Raw genomic sequence first — 24488 nt, 5'->3', positions numbered from 1 at the left:
AGATCACTACCCCCACCGCGGTTTCACCAAAAGACTAGACCCCATTAGCTCAGCCCTCACCCCGGGCCTGAATGACTCAAACATTGCCACCTTCCTGGACACTGGGAAACACACTACAGTTCCCCCTCTCATAAATAAAACGTTCTAAAAAACTAGCCTGTCGCCCTGCAATCCTTCTCTGTGTAAGTCAAGGAGAAAATCATGAACAAACATCGAGCCATCGACCTCAAAGGCACCAACCTCCTTGACACAAACCAATCTGTTTTTAGACCCAACCTCAGCACTGAATCTGCCCTCACTGACACCACTGCCCTTATCATTCTGGATCTTTTTGCCACCTTCGATACAGCCTCCCACCCCATCCCTATTCAATGTGTACAAGATGCCAGCATCCAAGGACTAGTGCTCTGCTGGATCTGCTCTTTTCTCACTTGCTGCACCCAGTCGGTCAGATTCACTCCCTTCACCTATGCCACCAACAAACTAATCTGCAGATTACCACAAGGATCCTCGCTCAGTTCCACCCTGTTCAATACCTACATGCCCCACTAGCCAGCATCTTTCTCATCCACAGAATTAACTTTATGTCCCATGCAGACAACACCCAGCTCATCCTCTCTCGCTCGACAAAACACCCAAACCAACTTCTCCACCAGCATGTCCAAAGTCACCAGATGGATGAAAAAACAACTGCTTCAAGCTCAACACAGACAACACAGAATTATCTTCAGTAAAGACACCTCACGATGAAACTCTATCTGGTATTCTGCTGATCTCTGACCCACATCCAACCAAACCATCCATGTGAAGAACCTCAGAAAAATGGTTGACAACCTGCTTGCTGTGACAGGATAATTGAACATAGTCTTGGCCACCTGTTTCCACACACTGAAGATGCTCATGAAGATTTATAAGTGGCTTCCCTTCAACACCTGAAAAATCTGCCACTCATGCCCTCTTCAGTAGCAAGTTGGACTACAGCAACACACGCTTTGTAGGAACCAAGGCACAACTGACTATAGGACTTGAGACCATACAGAATTCAGCTGTCAGACTGACACTGAGTTCCCCACTGCACCTAGATCAGCCTCCGCCTCAAAGACCTCCACTGGCTCCCCAACCACAAACAGGAACTCTCTTCCAATTCCTCACACACCCACAAAAACCCTTGCAAAACATCGCCCTCCCACTTCAACAAGAGCATTCATTAACTTTAACATACCTGCCTGACAACTCTGCTGAGCTGACTCTTACTTGCACACATCCCCCTCATATGCAGAACCATATGTGGCAATGGGCCATCTCCTATCTCTCTCCCAAAGCCTGGAACAACTTAGACTCTCTAGTTTTTGAATTTCACAAGAAACTGAAGGCATGGCTCTTCACCTAGTCATACACTCAACAAATACCCATAACATATCAAAATAGGCATAACCGGTTGTTCAACGAGGTAGTTTAGGCCTCAGACTACCTGTGTAAGCCTGTAAATTATGCTTGCTTGAGAACAGATTTCTACATCATTGTTCAGTGAATGCAGCAAGCTGATCCTCCGTCACTTCTGAGTGGGCCCTAGAAGTGGATTTAGTGAACAGATGGTACTTCTAAGCTACATGGAGATTTAACTATATAGATCACGCATGCACGTACCACGTAAAGTCAGCTAGCGGCGCATGTTTTAAAGGTCCTTTCCTCTTATAACTAAATTCTGCCTTGCGATCTTACAACTTGAAGTATAAAAGTTGCTGCAGTGGCTTTCAACGCGTTTTGGCAATCGCTTGCAATATGTTCCAAGTTCCGCATCTTGAAGACCCTGTAATTTACCCAAGGGTGCTGTTCATTAGACTTTGCAAGACGTTTTTGAGATATTATGTTCTGAAGACTCAGTAAAACACTACTTTATTTCTCAAGTAATATTAATCTTTCACATTTGAGGATGCACTGGAAAGTATCTATATTATTTATAAATGTGACACTGTATCATTATAATATTTACATAATCTGATGGCAAAGTCTACCCAACCATTGGTCAACCAAGCAGACAAAATTAACTGACAAGAAATACCCCTCAGAACACTAAAGCAATATTTGAGAGTGTGCAGATGCCTTGACCTTTATAAATCTCCAATTCAGAAGACTTCCAACAAAACAGGAAGAGGCAAGGAAGCAACAATACAGATGAATGTTCAAATATACCTTTTTCACCAAGAAGGTTTTGGAGCTTAGTAAAAAAAGCAGATAGGTTAGAAAGCTCCTGTTAGAAGGGGAAGGATGTTATAGATTATGCCATGGGGTTGCACGAGCATGGAGAATAAGCAAAAGGGAGGTGTCCGCCATACACTGTGAAGTCAAAGGACAGGTAGGGAGGGCATATAAAATATTTGCATTTAACTGAGAACATATTTACATAAAGTTCCTGGAGGAGAACTGTTTGACAATATGTTAATAAAACTTGGACAAAGGGATGCCTAGCTGACACTTTAGATGGACTGTGGTGCTGGCTTGGTGTTACTTACTACACAGTAACATTAGTGTTTCATTCATCATTCTAGTATAGTACCAAATATCATGTCAATATCAGTTTAACAACTAACAAGGAACATAGAAACCCATGTGAAAGAACGTTTTACAGGGTTCTGTAGCCTGGGACGACACCTCAGGACACACACAATAGTTGTAGGTGCGTTTGAGAAAATGGTAACGTGTGATGCCGTGGAAGAAGGTATTTTACTGTAGCCGCATTTTTATAGTGTTTACTACGCCTGACAATGTGTTGGAGCGCTTCTTTGAGAAAGTATACCGGTTGAACCTCTTTAGATACGAGAGCACAGACAGACGCCATTGTTTGTTACGGGTTACCCCCTAAAAGTAGCAGAAGTCAACTGCCCCCATTAAAATTCGCTGAACTGTGCGGTTCAGTTCAGAGCTTTTGTAAAGCACTCCAAGAGCCATCGGTTTCTTCCTGCTCATGCTATCTCCAGCTACAGTCACAGGAAGCACTATATCACAGTTACATACTTGCTACCGACCACGCAAGGCGGCGCTTCGTCAGAAGGGAAACGGCCATATAAGTTACAGAAAGATGAAGCCACTGGCAGCCAGGGAACACTCACTGCCTGCAGGCTAGTTTCAAAAGTCGTACAAAATGCAACACTATGAAAGTCCCTAAAACAGAAGGCTTGCAGGAACGAGACGAGAAGCACTGGTATAACCCACATGCCAGTTTTTCCTATTTGAATGCCCTTTGTTTACCGGGTGCCCTGCCCACCCCTGTCCTTACGCTGTGATGTGGGCGGCGTAGCGGTGGTGCTGCCATAGCCCAGGCAGAGGAGGAGGAGGGCTGGGCTGCGATACAGCAGCAGGGCCCGTGGGCCGGAGAGTCCCCGCATCTCCGAGGCCAGCAGCAGTCACACTGGACTGGAGCAACCCCTCTGTGAGCACGGGCAGCTAAGGACAACAAATGCCCCCCGGAAGCGGTAGCGACCGAACCCAGTACTGCTTCCTGTCTTCTGTCACTCGCACAGGAACTCAGCTGCCCAGCAGGGATGACAGACACGGCGAGGAGGAGGAGCTAAGTAATCAAGATTTACGGGAGCGGGAGGAGAGCAGTCCAGCAGGAGTAAAGCGGCGTGGTCAAGGCGCGGGGATGGTCCCCAGAGGAGGAACAACGAGCAGAGCACTACTTGAAAAAGCAGGGAGTGTACCTTAAGAGGCAAGAGAGGGAGGAACACATATTTGGAGAGAAGCAGTGTAGGCGAACTAGCACAGCCAAGAGTTGGCAGAACATGAGTTCGTTCCAGGCCGGTGGTGAAAGCAGCGGAACAACAAGATATTCCATGGGTAGGATGTGAAAAGATACAGGCCTGCCAATGTAGGCAGAGTAGGGTGTCCAAAGCCCCACCTCTCCTTACCCACACTCCTTCCCAGGGCCACATCCCTCTCTCTCTCTCTCTCTCTCTCTCTCTCTCTCTCTCTTATTATATTATATATATATATATATATATATATATATATATATATATATATATATATATATATATATATATATACAGTGCTTGAAATGGAAAAATAGAGGTGCAGTTACTCTGTATCAGAGTACCTGCTTGTTTCTGAGAAGTGCCGGTACTCTCCAATGAAAAGTATTATGTTATTCTGAAGAAGTGCAGGCACTCTCCCTCTCAAAATAAAAAAGTGCAGGTACTCAGTATCGGACAGTACCAGCTCAGTTAAAGCACTGTATATGTATATATATATATATATATATATATATATATATAAACAAATATATATCGTTGGACTGAGTTCTGCCTCAGCAGTATGCCCAGGTGTCTCACCCACAGTAATCACATGGTAAACAGAGTGCACATGTTTACCGCCAGAGCCCACCTTTTAAGGAAAGGCTGCTGCAACGCAGCAAAGTCAAGGGGCACTTGGCTGGGTACATGTGAACATGTGCTCTGTATCAATCACCCAAGTGTCACACTTCACCAGGGATGGACCCGCCCAAGCCTCCTCAACAAAGGAGAGTGCCCAGACAACTGGAGCCAAACCACCGGGGGACCGCGTTTGAAATTCTAGCGTGCAGGACCCTGGCAGTGATGTCAGTGAGGGGTGGAGCTGAGACCTCAGAAGCTGATGGTACCAGTGGCTCCTTGATAACACTATTTTGGATTGTCCCAATATGCTGTGCAGGAGGGTTGGGTCGGGGGTGGAGAGGTGATGTGACACCCCTAGATTGGTTAGGGGGTGCCTGTCTTCTGGAACCTTCTTTTCCCCTTTATAAACTCTTGCGTAATGGGAAGATCCTCTCTTGCCTGCGGAATTCCTACCTGCTTCTCCGTTGGATCCTGGGTCTGTAATGGAGAACTGGAAGGAAAATCCCCTGACCCCCCCACTCGGGACCCAGCACTCTGTCCAGTTAACCCCAGGACGAGTGGGTCTCCCCAAAATCCAGTGAGGTTGGCCCCTTTACTCTCCCTGAGGACCAGTTGGGGGAAGCCCTGGACTTTTCTGCGCCCACTAACAAAGCCCAAACGAAAACTGGTGGAGGGAGCCAGGCGGATCAGCTTTTGGAGAATTTCACCGCTTTGAAGGTGAGGGTGGTTGATGCAACTGGCACTGGTGAATAGAGCTCGCCACCAGGAGTACAACAAGCCCAGGATCATCCAAATCGTCCCAACAGTGCAAGAGTTATGTCATTTTAAAGTTTGGTGACCTTTGACCTAATTCTTCCCTTGGAGCGTGTGGGGCTCTGCAGCTATTTCATTATTTCCCCCGGAGTGGACCACGGCCTGGTGCAAGAAGGATCGCACCCTCGTCATGCACACATTTCTCATCAGTAATTTTACTGATGTTATAGATGATGTCATGAGTGATGTATTATCTGGGGTAATTATCAGTACATGAGGAGGGCGCAAGTTATAGTTACATTAGGGCTTGAAATAACTGTAAATATAAAAGATGAATTTCTCTGCTTTTGTGCATGTAAAATCTGAACCTAAATTTAACGTCCCTGTAACCATTGTTTTTTTAGTGAATTTCTAAGTTTTTTAAATTCTATTTCCTAACTATAATTTCCCTGGTGTTTTAAGTTAATTTCTAGTTTTTTTTAACATTAGGTAAGATGCCCATTCCAATGCATGGTGGGGAGGGGAGAGGGCATTGTGCTGCACCCAACCAAGCTAGCTGCTCCTGTGTTCCTCCCCCTTGTCATTCATTGTCCAAGTTCATGCCCCTGCTTCCTTATTACGGCCATGTATGGCCGTTGTTCTGCCAGTGCACCTCCCATCTGCCCTAAACAGCTTGCTGCCCCATCCACCTCCCCCCTACCCTCTGTTGTCCGAGTCCATGCACTTGCCCCCTCCATCCTGCCCTGCATGGTCCGATCTGCTGCCACTGTCTTCCATTTAGCTTAATGGTCCTGCCTTACTGCCTCTGTTGCCCAATTCTATGCCCCATCATTGCCCTCCTTCTTAGCCTCTCTGCTTAGCTTGCTACTCCTACCCTCCTATATATATATATACATTCCTTAAAATGCATTTTCCCTATATTTAAGCTTTAGTTCTCAACTCTGTAGATCATTTAGAAGGCGCTATCATGTATATTGGTCCCAAGATGGCTTGAAGTACTGGCAACCAATTAGATCTCACCTTGAGATCTGTTCTTAGGCTCTGCCCAGATACCTATATTTCTTTTTTCTTTAATATCTCAAAAACTACTTAACAGATTTACACCAAATCACAAAAGAGCTCTTTGTGGACCAAAAGCTACCTTTCTGCCAAATGTGTAGTAATTACATCCAGGCTGTAGTGTCTAAAATCCCTATGGAAATTGCATGGGAAAAGTGTTTTGGGACCCTCCTTTTTCTCAGACCCCACTTGATGATAACTCCGAAACTTTCAACACAGCAACTGAACTGACTGTCCTACTTGTTTTGAATATTTTGTGAAGATTCATGAAACAGCGCCAAAGTTATTGACAAACAAAAAACGCTTTTCCTATGGAAACTATGCCCAAACTATAAAGGTAACATAGGATATATATATATATATATATATATATATATATATATATATATATATATATATATATATATATATATATATATATATATATATATATATATATTACCTACTGGCAGTCACCAATAGGTTAGGACCTAGTTTCAATATAAAAAGTGTGTTTTTGACTTGGCTATATCTTTGGCTCCTATTGATGAATCTTCATGAAATTTTCAATAAAAGCATCAAGGTGGGACTTGTGCCTTGAAAGTTTTGGGGTGATCCGTCAAGCGGGGGCCGAGAAAAAGGGAGAGGGTTAAAAAATGTGCGTTTCCTATGTTAATTCCCATAGCGATTTTGAACACAACCGCAGCCCAAACCACTGGATGGAATTACACCAAATTTGGCAGAAAGGTAACTTTTGGTACAGAAAGCACACTTTTTGTTATTTGGTGTAAAACCGTTCAGTTGTTTTTGAGATAATAAAGGAAATCCATATTTGTATATCTAGAAGTGCAAATAGTCCTGATCTCATGCAGAGATCTGATTGGCAGCCAACACGTCAACCTGGAAGTGTTGCCAGCCATTTTGGGGCTTTTTATAAATATAGTCCCTGGGTGGGCCAGGTCCCGAGGACATACCGGTTTATTTGATAAAAAGGACTTAAAATGCCCTGGTGCTAATGCTTATATTAAGGGTGGACACTTCCCCCTGGCCTTGGGGACCACCACCTCCCCAGGGGTATAAATTAAACATTATATAGGGGGCTGTGCAAACCTCCACCTGGCCCCAGGGACCATCACCTCTGTGGGGCTATAACTTAATTATGTTGGGGGCCTGCACAGACCCCCCACTCCCTGGTGACCACCACCTCCCTGGGGCCAATTCATTTTTTTAAAAAGAAAGAGGGGCCACACTGCCCTCCCTCCCAGGTCATATATGGACCCGGGGACCACCACATCTCCTGGGCCAGCCTGAGCAGAAGAAAGAACGGGGCACGCACACCCTACCCCCAGCCCCTGCAGCCATATATGGCCCTGGAGACCGCCACCCTCCTGGGCTGGATCCTGCTATCTCAATAGGTACCCACCCTCGGGAGATAGCTCTTTGCTTTCGCTGTGGCAGCTCCCACCAAGCAAAAGCAAACACTCCGCTTTCAGCAAGCGGAAGCTATCAAAATGCTCCTGCTTGCTGGAACTGGAGGTTTAATCTCTTTCCCTTCCCACAGACATGTGGGCAATAATAGTCAATCAATCAATCAGGAATTTGTAAAGCGAACTACTCACTCCAGCATGCAGAGAGCTGCATTTACAGCAGCTCCCTATGGGAGCAATGCTGTCTCCCGCAGGAGGCGGGAAGCTGGCTGAGACCACATGGGCCTTGAGCCTCCCCCTGCAATCGCCGACATTTATTTGAAAAAAAAAAGATTCCTGCCCTGCCTATTTATGTTAGATAAATACACAGGGCAGGATTCATTCTGGCACGATGCTCATTTCACAAAAATGAAACCTCAAGGGGAAGCATTTACAGATATAAACAAGGTAGGTGCCCGAGTTGACTCTTTACATCTGTGAAGTACTAAGCATTCATATTTCTTGAGTAAGGTGAAGCCGGAGCAAGTATGTTTTTTTCTGGGTTTCCACTGTGAAAAGTTATCTGGAATCCTTGATGGAGGTGTTTGCACTCTTGCTTTTTTCAAGCGCAATATCTCATGTAGTGACTGTGACGAGTGGGTTCTTTCTTGTTATCTGCTGCTGATTCCTTTTAAAAATGGCAAGTATGTAAAATGGCCTAAAAGCCCACCCTTTTGGCCCCACCCAATATGCACTAGTGATATGCAGCGCCTTCTCCCCGGAAAGGAACAGCTTACTAAAAGCCCACCGAGTGCATTTCCTGCCTATTTTGGAGACATGTTCTTGATGCCGTAGGCTATTACATTTATGACATACTTTACAGATGGCCGGTTTACTGCACTCCACCTTTTAAATTTAACGTTGTGCTTGTTGCTTTCTCATTGTGCCTATAATAAGGGATTACATTGGCTTGGAATTCTGTGCAGCACTGGCCATGGCAATGATTAGCTAGCTATCTGCTTGTGAGATTTTTGCTGCATTTTTTCCTGAACAATGAGGACTCACAGCCAGCAGTGTTTGAAACTTCAGAACCTCTTTAAAATTGCTTGATTCACACCTTCAGGCATGTGTCAAAAGAGTTGATGGTCTGTAGAGGGTAATGTTGGAACAAAGGGAAATTGTACTGCTTATCAACATTCCGTTTGGGCATGAAGTAGGCCATGGGTCTTTCAGACCCGCAACGGTGTACATGTGATTGTCATCATATTCAATGCCCTTCATGTCTGGCCCTACTCAATGCATCAATAAAAACAAAGCAATTATATGTGGAATGCTTGAATTAATCTCAGCCAGTGGTAATTACTCAGGCCGCACCCCAGTCCATCATATTTTTTGTCTACCTTGCTTCTTCAGGCAGTAAATCACCCCTGGTCCTTCTACAGTGAAAACAGTCCAGCAGGAATTGCTGGCCCGGTCCACTCTGAACAGTAACACTAGCAAGCCAAAAACGATTGTGGCTGAGCTACATCCCATCACTGAGGTACAGCTTGATTCCTGTAGCACAGTGAGCACAAGTCTTTAAGGCAATTTTCACTCTTGATCTTCATAGCACCAATATATACTACTCATTTACTGACAAAGCACGACCTGCAGGGTTTCAGATTGCTGGATTTCTTCAGGCTGAAGGACAAAGAAATACGGAGCACAACTAAATCAGAAGATACTTTGCAGGTGTCAGGATGGCTGAGAGAGTCATATGTCTCCATAATTGTTTGAATTAACTTATCATTTACCACTATAGGATATCATGTGTGTGCAACAATAAATTGCTCCTTCAAACGCAAAGGACAGAAGATGGCTCTGTCACATGTGAGAAGAGCAGCCTTGTCACCATTGTAAAATCACAGCCACCAACAGAATTAAAGAAACATTAATAATGATAATCTAAACTGTTGAAACAGCAGCTAGACGCTGAGGAAAAAACTATGGAGGGGTGAAGCAATCGATGGTCCAAGGACTCACGGAAGGTAAAGCCTATAAAAGTCCAGCTGCATGTGTCTATTCTTGGGCACTTCTGGCTCTTTATTGTATTCCTGCTCCACCAGCTCCCTGTTTATGATGTCCACAAAAGTCTCAACTGACCCTCATTTAGAATGTATTACCCTGCTTGGGCTAAACTTAAACTTCCCAACAATCAAAATGCCTTCCATAGAGTTCAGTGAGATCAGCTGCCCTTAAAACCTTCTCACAAAGAATATTCATTTCACTCTTACTCTGACTTGTCCTCATCTGTGTCATTACTTGTGCAGTGAATCACACCTCAGCACAGGAACTATGGCAGAATGCTTAAAGTTTAAGTGCTGCCCACCCAGCTGGGTGCCATAAAAGGGCCGGCATTCCCAGCTTATCTTCTTGGGTTTCCTAGATAACATTGACAACCAGAACAAAGGAGGGTGGGTGGTTCTGTAATGACTGGGACAAAAACGAGCAGTACTAAGAGTAATGAAGATTACCAGTAAGTGATCAGGGCATTATTTCTACATAATTTATCCCAGTCATTACTTTTGAGGACTACCAATCCAGGCTTCAGAACCAATAGCTAGAAAACACCCCAAATCACCAATATAGCAAACATTGGCCCTCATTCGGACCTTGGCGGGCGGCGGAGGCCGCCCGCCGTCAAAATACCGTAACGCGGTCGCAAGACCGCGGCGGGTATTTTGACTTTTCCCCTGGGCTGACAGGCGGCCGCCGAAAGGCCGCCCGCCAGCCCAGGGGAAAACGACCTTCCCACCATGAAGCCGGCTCGTAATCGAGCCGGCGGAGTGGGAAGGTGCGACGGGTGCTACGGCACCCGTCGCGTATTTCACTGTCTGCTATGCAGACAGTGAAATACTAGCGGGGCCCTCTTACGGGGGCCCCTGCAGTGCCCATGCCATTGGCATGGGCACTGCAGGGGCCCCCAGGGGCCCCGCGACCCCCCCCCTACCGCCCTCCGGTTCCCGGCGGGAGAACCGCCGGGAACTGGATGGCGGTAGGGGGGGTCAGAATCCCCTCGGCGGCGCAGCTAGCTGCGCCGCCTTGGAGGATTCCAATGGGCGGCGGTACACTGGCGGGAGACCGCCAGTGTTGCCAGTCCGACCGCGGCTTTACCGCCGCGGTCGGAATGCCCATTGGAGCACCGCCGGCTTGTCGGCGGTGCTCCCGCGGTCCACCAACCCGGCGGTCATTGACCGCCGCGGTTGGAATGAGGGCCATTGTCTTCACAGCAGATTAAGACTGTCTCAAAAGAAGTGGAACCAAAGACAATACTTATAGTCATTGCCAGTAGCCACCGCCCCAGAGTGCTACACATCAAAGAGGAGAAAAGGCCTGTAAAACAGACCTATAAAAATGCCACAGGATGCCTAGAACCAGTGTACCAATGCAGCCTTGTATCATAATGAGTCGGCTCAGGAGACCCAAATATGGAAAACTCCAACTAGAAATGCCAGACAAATAGCAAAATAAACTTAAAGATTGTGATCAGGGACTTTCCCAACTCAAATTGGTTGAGATCATCCGCCCAACCCAAATAGCACAGCAGAAATCCAGCAGTTACCAGACAATGCTGTGTCCAGGATAAAGGAAAGCACAAAAACACCATAGCCTGAGCCATGCACAACACCAGTAATGTGAGGCATGATACAGAACGAAGAACAATCCCGACCCAGGAATTACCAAGAAGGAGCCCACCCAATTAATGCGGAGTCCCACAAAAAAAGGTAAGACAAAGGGGAAAAGTCCTCAAGCTACATCAGAGCCTAAACAAACTAGAAGGGAGGGGACACAAATTCAAGAGAGCCATTGGATTACCAAGAGTCATAGGGTGATGTGGCAAAACCACCCTACAGGTTGGGGTATCCCCTGAGACGCAGAAGCCTGAAAAGCAGTTCAAAGTCACCTCCATAGAATGAGAAAAAAAAAACAACCCAGAGGACCTGAAGAAGTGAAGCAAAATTACACACAAAGAAAAACCAAAAAGCCCCCTAGGAGCCTCTCTGCACCAGTCGGAGGAAAAAAAAACAAAGTTCTGAACCAAAGTAGAGGCTTCACATCAGAAAAGGGAAGGTCAATGATTTATACACCCAGACCAACTTCTGCTTATCCTTACATCATACAGGTGGAAAACTACTTAGAAAAAAGAGTGAGAAGGAGCGCCCCCTCTCAAAAGGAAGAATCAAAAAAGCCAAAATGGACCCTGTCTTATACAGAACTCTTAGGATCAGAACCAGGAGAGTAGAGAAATTGAGGGTAGAGCAAATCAGAAATGGACCTGGCCAATGAAGACCAGAAATCATTTTACCCCTTTTCTAGTTCCTTCACAGTACCGAGGAAACAAGTGGTTGTACAACAAGAGTCATAGAGAAAGAGGCTTATAAATAACCCCAAATACTGGTACAGATACAATGACAGTCAGTCATAGAGACGGGCAGATCCCAACCCAGAGGGAAACCCTGCAGTGCCACAGCGGACTGAGCCTGACCCCTGTAACATTGGAGCCAGCCAAGGATAAGAAGAAGTAGGTACACCAAGGATTCAGAAATGTCCCCAAAACAGGCCTACTTTTAGTCAGACCTTCTCTGGAAGAACACTACAAGCAAGTGATGTTTGAACAGTCTAAAACGGGTGCAGAAGGAAGACCAATAATTTCCCAGCCTGAACACATGTAGCACCCAAACACGAATTGTGGCTCCCTTCCACAAGATACAAGAGTGCAAGAACTACAACACAGGTGAATTGGAAGATCACCACAACAGCTAGTGTGAGAGAACATAAAAGGTGGCACACACCTATGCACAGAAAAATATTCTCCAAAACAAGACCTTCAGCTCCAGCCAGGAACAAACCAAGACCTTGACTTATGAAAAAGATCTCTAGTGATTCCTAAATTGCAACAAATACTAAGTCACAAATTAGGAATCACTAAATATGATTCAGATATCTTTCCAGTAGGGAAATAGTAATCTTTAAGTATTTGTTATTTTTAAATACCAAACTGGAATTTGCCAGGTGGTATGGTTCGCTAATTGCGGCTGCCGCACAGGCAGCAAGTAATGACCTCACCCCTTTCAGGAAGCACATTTATTTTCTGTTTCACAGCAAAAACAAAACTTCTCTCACAACACAGGACTATCTTTAAGTATAATAATGTCCAGTCAGGAGCCACAAGTGGAGCTCGGGCAGGAAGAGAAAATGCACCCTTGGAAGAATGCATTGAGACCATCTTCCAGCCTGAAACTATTTATGGATTATCTAACATAAACACCTCAGGCCCACCATATGGTAAGCCTAGTCTGCTCTTTACATTGAACTTATATAAATATATCTACGTTAAACATTAGTTTAACACACTTGTAAATAAAAAGAAAGATCAGATGTGTTGATAAAATGTTATTTATTTAGGAATTACTCAAAGTAATATTTTCAAACAATGTAGTTAAGGTTGTGAAATTAATACATTTCAGGTTTTCATATGGCTCAAAACCATGCATTGTGTATAAGGTAGGCCAAGTACACAACACCATCACTTTCATTCGTGCCATTTAGGAATACATTGCCTCGTTTAGTCATGAGGTTCAACACCATCCCCGATCTTGCATAGGTGCTTTATTTCTCTGTCTTATCAGAGCATCTGAGATAGTCAACAAGCCGTGAAAGACGGATGTAATGACTGTATTAACTTCAGACACCGTTCTTATTTTACTACCCATCTGAACAGTTCAAACTTAGCCCTGTACTGCTTTCTTCGAATTTTTAATTCTGATTGTTTTAACGCACAGAAAATCTTTTTTATCCGCTTCTTTTCTTGAGCTCTAAGAATCTGCGTCCGCCTTACTATAATACAGAGTGCGGCTATTGTGAGAGATTACAATGCAGTTTTAGCCCTTATACTTTTGCCCGTGGTTACCACCTGCTTCCAGTGTGCACATGCAACATTCTGTGTTTTACCAAATTTCCTACTTGCAGACTCTTTGGAAATTAAAAACACCTCATTTAGTGGTTGCTAACAAGTTTGCCACTCGCTATATTTTCATACATTAGGCCCCAGAAACAGTAGGTACTGCTAGACTGCACACATAATGCATTATGAGTCCCTTGGTTAAAGAGGTAATGAAAATGAGAAAATGGAAACCATGCAATTAAGAGCAACGCAATCACCTGAGAAAGGCACTTGAGAAGTGACATCATCATTAGGAGAAGTTGATCTTCACAGAGGGATGGCAATGCTGGTAACGGAAACCAAGGGGTAGATAGACACTCTTAGCTCGATTTACAGACCCATAGACCTCTCGTGTGGCGGAGAAGACCCTGTCAGTAAGTTGCCGAGCGTCAAATACAACCATCAAACAAAAAACAGAGTGTGTGCCGGTCATGAAGTCGCACAGACCCTGCGTACAGTACATTGGAAAACAATGAGGAAACAAAGACGTTGCACGGAGTCTGGGAGGTGAGGCATTGCTGGGGCGGGTGCTGGTCCCCTACTGCCACCCGGGAGGTGAGGCGTCAGTTCCTTACTGCAAGGCATGGGAGGTGAGGCATTGGTTCCTTACGGTTGCAGGGTAGGTGATGCAGCGTCGGTTGCAAGGCGTCAGTTCCTTACAACCAGGTGGTGTCAATGATTCCAGCAGGTCAAGATGCGAGGCCTCTGTCACAGTCATACCTCAGGGCCACAGGTGCTGCAGCGGAGTTGGGTGCCACAGATGTCAGTGACATGGCACTCGGGACTCACGCTGTAGCAGGACTTTGGATGTGCTGCAGCAGTGTTGGGCCTGTGTTGCTGATCGCGGTCGTTACAGTCAGTGGAGACCACAGCTCTGGTGCAGGCAGCGGCACGGAGTCAGAGAGTGGCACTGGTTCTGAAGTTGCTCTGGAGTCGAAGTGCATAGTTTCTTCTTAGTTCCACCACAGCCCACATCCAGGGACCCAGGAACTTGATTTGGTACCACTTGGCAAGTCAGGACTCTCAGCAAAACAGCTCACGCACTGGCAGGTGAAATCTTTGATGGCCCAGAGACTTCTTAACAGGAGGGAAGCTCAGTTCAAGCCCTTGAAGAACCTCGGAAAGCAGGATGCCACTCCCAGGATGAAAGCAGCAAGCAGCAGGCCAGCACAGCAAAGCAACAGAGTGGAAGCCCCTCCTACAGCATCCAGCTCTTCTTTCTGGCAGAATGTCCTCAGTCCAGAAGTGTTTTAACTATGTGGTGTCAGAGGTCCAGTACTTATAACCATTTCTCTCTTCAAAGTAGGCATACTTCAAAGAGAAGTATGTGTAGTGCACAACACCCTGCCTTTCATTGCCTTGGCCCCAGACACATTCCAGGGGGTTGGAGACTGCTTTGTGTGAGGACAAGTACAGCCATATTCAGGTGCAAGTGTCAGCTCCTCCCACCACTCTAGCTCAGGAAGACCCATCAGCCTGGTGATAGGCCATCAGGATATGCTGGACATACCTCAGCTGCCTTTGTGTGACTGTCTAGAGTAAATGCACAAACAGCCGAACTGCCATACTGACCCAGAAGTTTATTCAGCAGAAAGGCAGAGGCACAGAATGGTTAAGCAAGAAAATGCCCACTTTCTAAAAGTGGAATTTTTAAACTAACAGTTCAAAAAACAACTTCACCAAAAGATGTATTTTAAACTTGTGAGTTTAGAGACCCCAAACTCTACATCTCCACCTGCTCTCAATGGGAAATTACACTTAAAATACATTTCAAGGCAATCCCCATGTTATCATATAGGAAATCTAGGCCTTGCAATAGTGAAAAACGAGTTTAGCAGTATTTTACTATTAGGACATGTAAAGCACACCAGTACATGCCCTACCTTTTAATTACACTGCACCATGCACATGGGTCTGCCTTGGGCCTACCCTAGGGGTGACTTACATGTAGTAAAAGGGAAGGTTTGGACCTTTGCACTTGCCAGGTCGAAATGTCAGTTTAAAACTGCACACACATGCACTGCAGAGCAGGTCAGAGACATGTTTACTGGGCTGCTCATGTGGATGGCACAATCAGTGCTGCAGGCCCACTAGTAGCATTTGATATACAGGCCCTGGGCACACATAGTGCACTTTACTAGGGACTTACTAGTAAATCAGGTATGCCAATCGTGGATAAACCAATCACCAATACAATTTAAACAGGGAGTGCTTGCACTTTAGCACTGGTCAGCAGTGGTAAAGTGCCCAGAGTCTTAAAGTCAGCAAAAACGAAATGCAGCACACAGTAAAAACAGGTCAGAGGCATAAAGTTTGGGGATAACCCTGCAAAAATGGCCATTTCCAACACAAACCACTAGGCCAAAGGAAGTAGGAGCTTCTCCTGCCATGACTCTCATTCACCTACAGAGAAATCCCACAGAAAGGTGCTGGGTTCAGCCCCTTTGAACTTGTGTTTGGGCACTCTGCATGGCTTAGTCACATCAGTCAGAGAAGGTTGAGAAGGAACTTCTGGGTCACCCAGAAGGTGGACTTTGTGACTGGCCTCAGGAAATTTACAATGCAAGACATGAGTTGGGTGACAAACAACTGGTGGGAAAGCCAAGAGCTGGTGAAAGGATGGTATGACCAGAAAGCAATGCTGACTGGGTACCAGGAAGAGAAGTAAAGGAGGATGGAAACAGAGCTACCTTTAGAAGTTCAACAGGTTCGTGCTCTAAGGACTGCTGATTAGTTATTCCTGCACACTGCCATTTAGTACATGATAGGGATAAGAGGTGAATCAGCAGTTTCTTTTAAAGTAAAAACCTTTTTAGGCATGGTTAATTCTTTTAACTTTCCATGATTGTTGCTTCAGGAAGGCTGATGGCAGCCAGGTGCACAAATATCACACTTCACGGTGCTCCTGTTTTGGTTATCAGTCTCATCACTACCTGCTGTGACTGCCACCTTGCATAAAGGCTGTTCCTGCACTACAGTCAGAAAATTACTTTTGAAAAGTATCTATTCCAGACGGTGCTGGGACCCTATACAATGGATTCGCATCCACTGTCTGGAAAATGAGTATACTCATGAGGCCCAAACCACCCCATGTTGTTCCAGTTTCACATTCTTTTTGACCAGAGAAGGGAGATCTCTACAGAGAACTGCTGTGTATCCAGGGCAGTCCCCCAGAGGTAAGGAACATCACCTGTAGTCTACGCTACTTGCTGGAGAAGCTGAGGGTCTGCCAATCTCTAGAAGACTGTTTGGCTGCTCAAAGAGGGAAGAAGATTGCCTGGCTCGTCAGTAGGGAAGACAGTCCATGAGGAGTAAGCCAGAGCCAACCTGTGTCGTAATCTGTCTCCCGGTGTGGTTCCCATAGTGGACCATTTAGATGTACTTAAGCCTAAAAGCAACAGTGTGCAGTCTGCCCCCCCCCCTGCAGTACGCCCAAAGGACTTTTATTGAAGCTGCCCAATTTTGGTGTACCTGGTGCGAGAGCTGTTATTGTTGTTGAAGTGGAAGCCCCATCCTCAAACCAGAGGGCATCTGATATGGGCCAAGAGGCCACACCTGCGCAAGACAAGCACCCATAGAGTGAGTCTGCCTCACTGCTAAATCCCCATCAGTTCCAGCCCTGAGCGAGGCCACCACCTCAGACCTGCATCACCATAGCCATCACTGAAGTTGCAGGTCCAAAGATCACACCCACCAGTGCCGCAATAGCCATGTCTTGGTGAGCAGATAACACAAAGCCTAAGCATTTATTAATGTACTTTCTGTTTGACTAAAATGACCACTGGGATGGACAATATGTTATTGTGTCATTTTGATGTTGAGTTCTGAGTTCTTGCTCCCCACAATATTTCCTTGAGAAGGTGTGACTGCTTACCCTTCCATACCTGAGAGCCAAACAACCTCACCTTCCATGGTTGTGGCCCACTAGCCCCTGCTTGCTCCCCCAATTGGGGTCTGACAGCTATATGTTTTTATTTTTAAATCCATATAATCATTTAACTGTTTATGCCCAAGGAGCAAAGTGCACATCTGCACAGTTAAAGGCATCCTCAGCTGATTTCCAGCTAGGTCTAATGGCTGTCTATCCCTCTTGACTAGGACTGGAACCCACAACCCAGTGACTATTCAGTCATTTAAGGCCTGATTTAGAGTTTGGCGGATGGGTTTCTCCATGACGGTTATCCTGTCCTCCGTATTATGATTCCCATAGGATATAATGGTATCGTAATACGGCAGATGGGGTATCTGTCATGTTTGTGACGGTGTATCCTCATCTACCAAACTCTAAATCAGGCCCTTAGTCCAGTGGCGGCTTGCGGGAGGGAAAAGTGGCGGGGCAGTCTGGCATGTGAGGGGGAAGGCGACCAAAAAAAACGTTTAAAAAAAACTTACCTTTCTCCCCGTGCACTCCCATCCGCTCCTCCACTGCAGGCACAGGCTCCCAGTCCGCCCTGCATCCAATCCTAACACTGCTTTCATGCTGCTGGCAGCATGGAAGCAGCATTAGGATTGGACTGAGTGTCCAGCCAGGGCGCTCTGAGGCAGAGTGAGAGTCTCTGCCTGCTGTCTCCAATCCGGCAACGCAGTGCTGGGTTGAGAGAGCCTAGTGTGCATGTGTGTTTGGCCAGCTGGAGACATACATGCACATTTTTTTTTATTGTTTTCTTGTAAAAGTTTTGAAGCTGCTGCTGCTGGGTGGGTGGAGAAAGGGGTCGGGGGGACGCTCCTTCACCATAGTGGAGGAGCCTCTCCTGCCTTAGTCTCAGAAAGCCACATGCTGAAAAGAGTCACAGATTGCTCTTTCCAGTACCAGGATTCCTCTATGTATTTAATGGCTACTTGCCATGAACACCGAAGAAGTAGAAATGCTGATGCTTATGTCAGCCATTGCAGCATTTCACTGCTCTCTAACTGGGCCTGGAGCTTAAAACAAATATTTGCACATACCCTCAGGCCAACTTCTATATCAGGCCTTGTGCAGTCCTAGTGCCCGCATCTTAATATAGGCCATCACTTTGGATCCTGTGAATGTCATTGGAAGCCACTTATTCAACCAAACCTAAGTCAGGCACCCACAGCTTAGACAGGAGCATGTTATTTGCAACAAACACTGGCACAGCTAATAGGTCTCGGCAATGGGTGACATATTGCCTTTGGCTATGGGGTGGGGGTGGTGAACGGGAGGGTGTTGGGGGTGGTGAACGGGAGGGTGGGTGGGGATGGTGACTGGGTGGGTGGAAAGTGGATTATAAACGGATTAAAAGTTTACCAACTTTAAAGTGCTACTGAGTAAACTGATAACCCTGGCTGAATGTGACATTATGTTTTGGAGCTCGGGCCATATTGTAATCATTTAAGGTCATTAAAAGTTCTAACTCGAATTCCCTAAGAAATATCAATCCATGCCCAAAAATAAGTGTGTCCTGCAAGAACCACGATTTACAACTGAGCCCAAGGCCCCTCAGCCAGGGAGACCAGCACACAGGCTAAGTACAATGTAAAAAACACAAAAGCATGCAAGTGTCACAACCTGAACGCTTCTTACTGCTATAATCTGCCAGTCTCTGAGCACCACCAGGTTTCTTGCTTGTCCAGTAGCCACAGTGCTGCTGATAATAGAACACCATGCAGGCCGTAACCTCCAGAAGGAGTCCCAGAGGAAAAAAAACAAACTTGGGAAAAACCTCAGATCAAGGAACTCCTGAAAAAGATATACAGAAAAGAAAAAATAAGGCACAAAAAGTCTGAAACAAAAACTGAAGACAGTGAAGAGCAGGTGAAGTCCAAAGTCACAGGATCGAGGAGCACAACCGGAACCGAAGTGTTTGCAACGCAAGGAACAGAAGATCAACTATGCTTATATACTGACAAACAGAAAGTGACATGCAGGAAGTAATGAAGACACCATCTTGGATTGGGAAAAGCCACATTAAGGTAAATGGAAAAATAGCCGTAGTATAAAAAGTAGGGAGCAAGGCATGCAGGGAAGGAAACACAGACTCCTGGGAAAGAGAAAATATGGCCAAGAAGAAACAAAAAAGAAAAAGAGAAAAAAAGAAGAAAAACAGTAAAAAACAGCTAAGTAAAACTAGGGGGGTAAAAGGTGAGTGCAGCGTGAAACAAAACCCAAAGGGAAAGTTGTGTGCGCGTGCTGCGGCCCAAAAAACAGGTTGCAGCCTGAAAAACGCCCAACCAAGATGTGGACCGCCGATCTTACTGCGGCCCGCAACTGGGACGCCGCCGGTCTTCGCACCGTCACAGCAAACTGATAAGAGCTCTCTTTACATTCCTCCAGTGCAGCGTGCAAGCGTGTGTGGCACGAAGGAGCTGTCTGTCCTGCTGATAGGGAAGAATCGTGGGCGCGCTTTGTCTCGCTGACATAAGCACAGAGCTGGACAAAAATATATATTAAAAGGCCAGTCTTCTGTTGTATTCTTCAGAAGACGACAGGATAGTTATTTATTAGAACCAAATAGTTAATACAAAATCTACATTACATATCATGTTTCTTACATGATAGCCGATTGTCAGTTTGCTCTGCACCTGGAGACTACAAAACATCAGGAATATTGCTGAAAACGTGCAGTCCTCATAAGCAAACAAACAGATCCACGCCTGAACTCGGCTGCACCGTTATATCAAATGGCAACAGATTCTCGCTTGCCGGAGGGCAATGAATATGTCAACAGTTTTCGTAAAACAAGCACAAACTACAAATTACCCTTATATTACGCACATAGAATTCAATATCACAAGGGTTAAGGCACGGACCTTGTTAAACTGCAACAAACCCAACTTTCATAAGTTGCAGTCTGAGGCAGGTATTCTGTTCTTAGCTGCAGCTATAGTAGAAGAATGCTTGTGCATAAAGAGGCACTAAGAAGGGCGTAGGAGTTTCATAAATTAGCAGCACTATTGGGGTCTGAGAAAATGCTGGCAGGGGTCCCGGAGAAAAAACAAAAGTCCTGTCTTCGGAACCTCAGCGAGAAACGTGCGTTCACACCAAAGAGAAAGTCGATCTGCATGAAAGTCCGCAGTTGTGTAGGAGACCATGGCATCAACGAGCATGCTGTGTAAGGAGTCACCAACACTTCCCGGAGGCTACAAGGCCCACCAAAAAACATTCATGACAGCCGTGAAGGTACTCACCCCTCAGCAGAGAAGCGGGCAGTCCTCTTCAGTGTTCACAGTGCTCCTTCCCCCGTCTGCATTTACAATGCTGTAGCCACTCCAGTGTCCGTTCTAGGCGGCTGTGAAGGAGAGGGGAGTGCCCGAGTGCACGGACCAATGGCCTCTCAAGGACATCGGGTTACTCAGGCTTTTCAGACAAGCCCTCCTATTGGCTAAGTGATCTCAAGTTGAAGCTCCAAGGCAGCCAGAAGCAATTCAAATGAAACCAAACCATTACTGGAAGTTCTTATGCAGCCACCCGAGTGCCCTTTAAAATATAGCACTTCTCGTTGTGGGCAAACCTTCTTACTCTTGATTTCAAAATAGAATGGGAAATTTTCTGGTATTCCCATCCCTCTTTGCTTTATTAAAGTATCCATGTTAAAATATGATACATTTTGTGCAAATTACAACAAAGAAAAAAATACTCTACCACTGTCATGAACCACATATTAACAGCAATGACATCAATAATGCAGTCTCTTCTTGCACAGAGGAAGATAATTCTTTTTGACCAGTATTAGTTTCACATTTTACTGCTGCTTCTAATCTGGAACTAAACATAAACATGATAAATTCACTTGAGACTGTGTTACGGAGCGTTCGTGAAAAAGCACTCTTAAAGTAGTATAGCCACTGAGAGCGGTGCAAGCAAAAAGAGGAGCGCTTGGGAAATACGCTCTTCAACAAATGAAAAAGTAGTCCCAAAACAATGCCATAAAATGGCTTTTTCGTAGGTTTAGGAGTAGTTGGGCTGTGCTCTCGGGGAGACCCATGACATATGCACGTCATAGACAGATGGGGGAACGCATAATGGAGTGACAAGGGAACCAGCTAATGGGGAAGCCGATGGTCGAGCTGAAGCCCAGGAAGTAGGTACACCATGTCTTGGTTCAAGTCCACACTTGTGCGCCATCTAAAGCCAAGACCTAAAAACAGTTCAGAATGAAGACGGCTGCCCTCACAATGAAGAGGATCCTCAGCAACAAGCCAAAGCATTCATGGCAGTGCCAGCACACCTGGTCCTTAGTAAATAAACTTACAAGGGGACACGTATAGGTCGATGAACCTTTTGAATCGCATGGAGTATCCTAGTCATGCAGTGACTACTGGCCCAGTATCAAAACCAATAATTAAGAAAACGTTCCATAGAAAACATAGAATAAAACCATCTACTCATCAATAATCACAACTCGGTATAGGTTAACGATTTTTATTTCCCTAATGCTTACAATTCTATATCATCCGTTAGTTCAAACTTTATTCAATTTTATTAATTCATTAATAAGACATCACCACTCGAGAAAAACATATGTGAAAATGCAATTCCATAAGCTTCGAATATCAGCATTATTAGTGAAGTTCAGCAATTAAGTTTGTCAGTCAATTGTCACTGTCAACGTCACCCTCAAAAGCCTGCCTAACCAAGATTAGCATCAGCATGTGAGACTTCATGCGAAAAAACCCTTTAGAGAAAACATTAATTTTGAAAAATCTATCTAAGTAAGAATATCTATAATCAGCACAGTTGGTACCTAGAAGAAAAGGCATAAAATTTGTCAGTCACATTTTCATAGCTACCTATCCAGGATGGATCAGCAACAAGTCAATCTTCGTCTTCAGGTCATCAATTAGTCAGCTACAGATCAGGCTCACGGAATATGAACCCAATATCAGCACATCGGACAGCGTCTCCTGACGTCATCGATTCTCTCCCCGCAACTCTCTGATTTTACCCCTTGTCATGACTTTTTATTAGGGTCTCTCATTCCATCCCCCTAATTGGTCAGTCAGTCAGCAGATATGACTTTAACCTATAGTTTTAGTTTACCAAATCTACTCATTTTCATATGTCTTGGTTCACAAGATGCGGATTGGTTCTTCTTACGATGTTCTCATCATCCGGCCCTTCAGGTATTAAAATTGTTGCATGTTCCTCTTCAGTCAGTGGCTCCATTATTCAAGTCCTGGGAAAGTACATTTAGCCTACTCTACACATATTGCAATTCATCATCTCCTGTCCGCCGGTACATTGCAGAATGTTCTAGCTAAGCGACTTTAACATTGAGCGGGTCAAGGCTAAATCCTCAGCATCCTCGGAGCAAACACGGTTACTGTTTTCTGCTCTCAGTGTGCGAGGCCTAAGGAGACTATGCCCTCAGTTCAGGTAACGTAACTCTACAAGTTAATGGAAAACATAGTTTATACATCTCATTATGACATATTATTACATTTTTCTTATATTTTTCATTATTTTGCACATTTTCAGTCATTTTAGTACACATGGTGATCACACCCCGAGGGCACATTTTCAAACATGCACATTATTTTCTCTATGATTAATTTCTCTACGCATTTTTGATTAGTAAATGTAGGAAGTTGGCTCTGTATGTGCTATTTCAAAGTAAGGAATAGCATGCACAGAGTCCAAGGGTTCCCCTTAGAGGTAAGATAGTGGCAAAAAGAGATAATACTAATGCTCTATTTTGTGGTAGTGTGGTCGAGCAGTAGGCTTATCCAAGGAGTAGTGTTAAGCATTTGTTGTACATACACACAGACAATAAATGAGGTACACACACTCAGAGACAAATCCAGCCAATAGGTTTTTGTATAGAAAAATATCTTTTCTTAGTTTATTTTAAGAACCACAGGTTCAAATTCTACATGTAATACCTCATTCGAAAGGTATTGCAGGTAAGTACTTTAGGAACTTCAAATCATCAAAATTGCATGTATACTTTTCAAGTTATTGACAAATAGCTATTTCAAAAGTGGACACAGTGCAATTTTCACAGTTCCTGGGGGAGGTAAGTTTTTGTTAGGTTAACCATGTAAGTAAGACACTTACAGGGCTTAGTTCTTGGTCCAAGGTAGCCCACCGTTGGGGGTTCAGAGCAACCCCAAAGTCACCACACCAGCAGCTCAGGGCCGGTCAGGTGCAGAGTTCAAAGTGGTGCCCAAAACACATAGGCTAGAATGGAGAGAAGGGGGTGCCCCGGTTCCGGTCTGCTTGCAGGTAAGTACCCGCGTCTTCGGAGGGCAGACCAGGGGGGTTTTGTAGGGCACCGGGGGGGACACAAGCCCACACAGAAATTTCACCCTCAGCGGCGCGGGGGCGGCCGGGTGCAGTGTAGAAACAGGCGTCGGGTTCGCAATGTTAGTCTATGAGAGATCTCGGGATCTCTTCAGCGCTGCAGGCAGGCAAGGGGGGGATTCCTCGGGGAAACCTCCACTTGGGCGAGGGAGAGGGACTCCTGGGGGTCACTCCTCCAGTGAAAGTCCGGTCCTTCAGGTCCTGGGGGCTGCGGGTGCAGGGTCTCCCCCAGGCGTCGGGACTTTAGGTTCAAAGAGTCGCGGTCAGGGGAAGCCTCGGGATTCCCTCTGCAGGCGGCGCTGTGGGGGCTCAGGGGGGACAGGTTTTGGTACTCACAGTATCAGAGTAGTCCTGGGGTCCCGCCTGAGGTGTCGGGTCTCCACCAGCCGAGTCGGGGTCGCCGGGTGCAGTGTTGCAAGTCTCACGCTTCTTGCGGGGAGCTTGCAGGGTTCTTTAAAGCTGCTGGAAACAGAGTCGCAGCTTTTCTTGGAGCAGGTCCGCTGTCCTCTGGAGTTTCTTGTCTTTTCGAAGCAGGGGCAGTCCTCAGAGGATGTCGAGGTCGCTGGTCCCTTTGGAAGGCGTCGCTGGAGCAGGATCTTTGGAAGGCAGGAGACAGGCCGGTGAGTTTCTGGAGCCAAGGCAGTTGTCGTCTTCTGGTCTTCCGCTGCAGG

At 45.6% G+C, this 24488-nt stretch overlaps 2 protein-coding genes across 3 annotated transcripts in view; one reads left to right on the top strand and one right to left on the bottom strand.

Moving 5' to 3' along the window:
• The window catches only part of LOC138261990 (pituitary tumor-transforming gene 1 protein-interacting protein-like), a 206591-nt gene extending 185784 nt beyond the window's left edge, over positions 1 to 20807 (bottom strand). Inside the window, exons 1-2 of one of the 2 annotated variants that reach the window (XM_069211608.1) lie at positions 20703 to 20807; positions 19099 to 19254 (exon numbers count right to left, since the gene is read on the bottom strand). In XM_069211608.1, the coding sequence (XP_069067709.1) occupies positions 19099 to 19180 (82 nt within the window). In that variant the 5' untranslated portion in view covers positions 19181 to 19254; positions 20703 to 20807. Of the gene's footprint in view, positions 1 to 3277; positions 3516 to 19098; positions 19255 to 20702 lie in introns of those variants that run through there. The other variant, XM_069211607.1, reaches the window with a different exon arrangement.
• DUS3L (dihydrouridine synthase 3 like) overlaps positions 3747 to 24488 on the top strand; it is a 218283-nt gene continuing 197541 nt past the window's right edge. Inside the window, exon 1 of the mRNA XM_069211606.1 lies at positions 3747 to 3837. The gene's annotated coding sequence lies outside the window, so the exon portion shown is untranslated. The remainder of the gene's footprint in view (positions 3838 to 24488) is intronic.

This window comes from Pleurodeles waltl, chromosome 10 (assembly GCF_031143425.1).
Source record: "Pleurodeles waltl isolate 20211129_DDA chromosome 10, aPleWal1.hap1.20221129, whole genome shotgun sequence".
In the NCBI taxonomy this organism is placed as follows: Eukaryota; Metazoa; Chordata; class Amphibia; order Caudata; family Salamandridae; genus Pleurodeles; species Pleurodeles waltl.
This window is presented reverse-complemented; position numbering and strand designations above follow the sequence as displayed.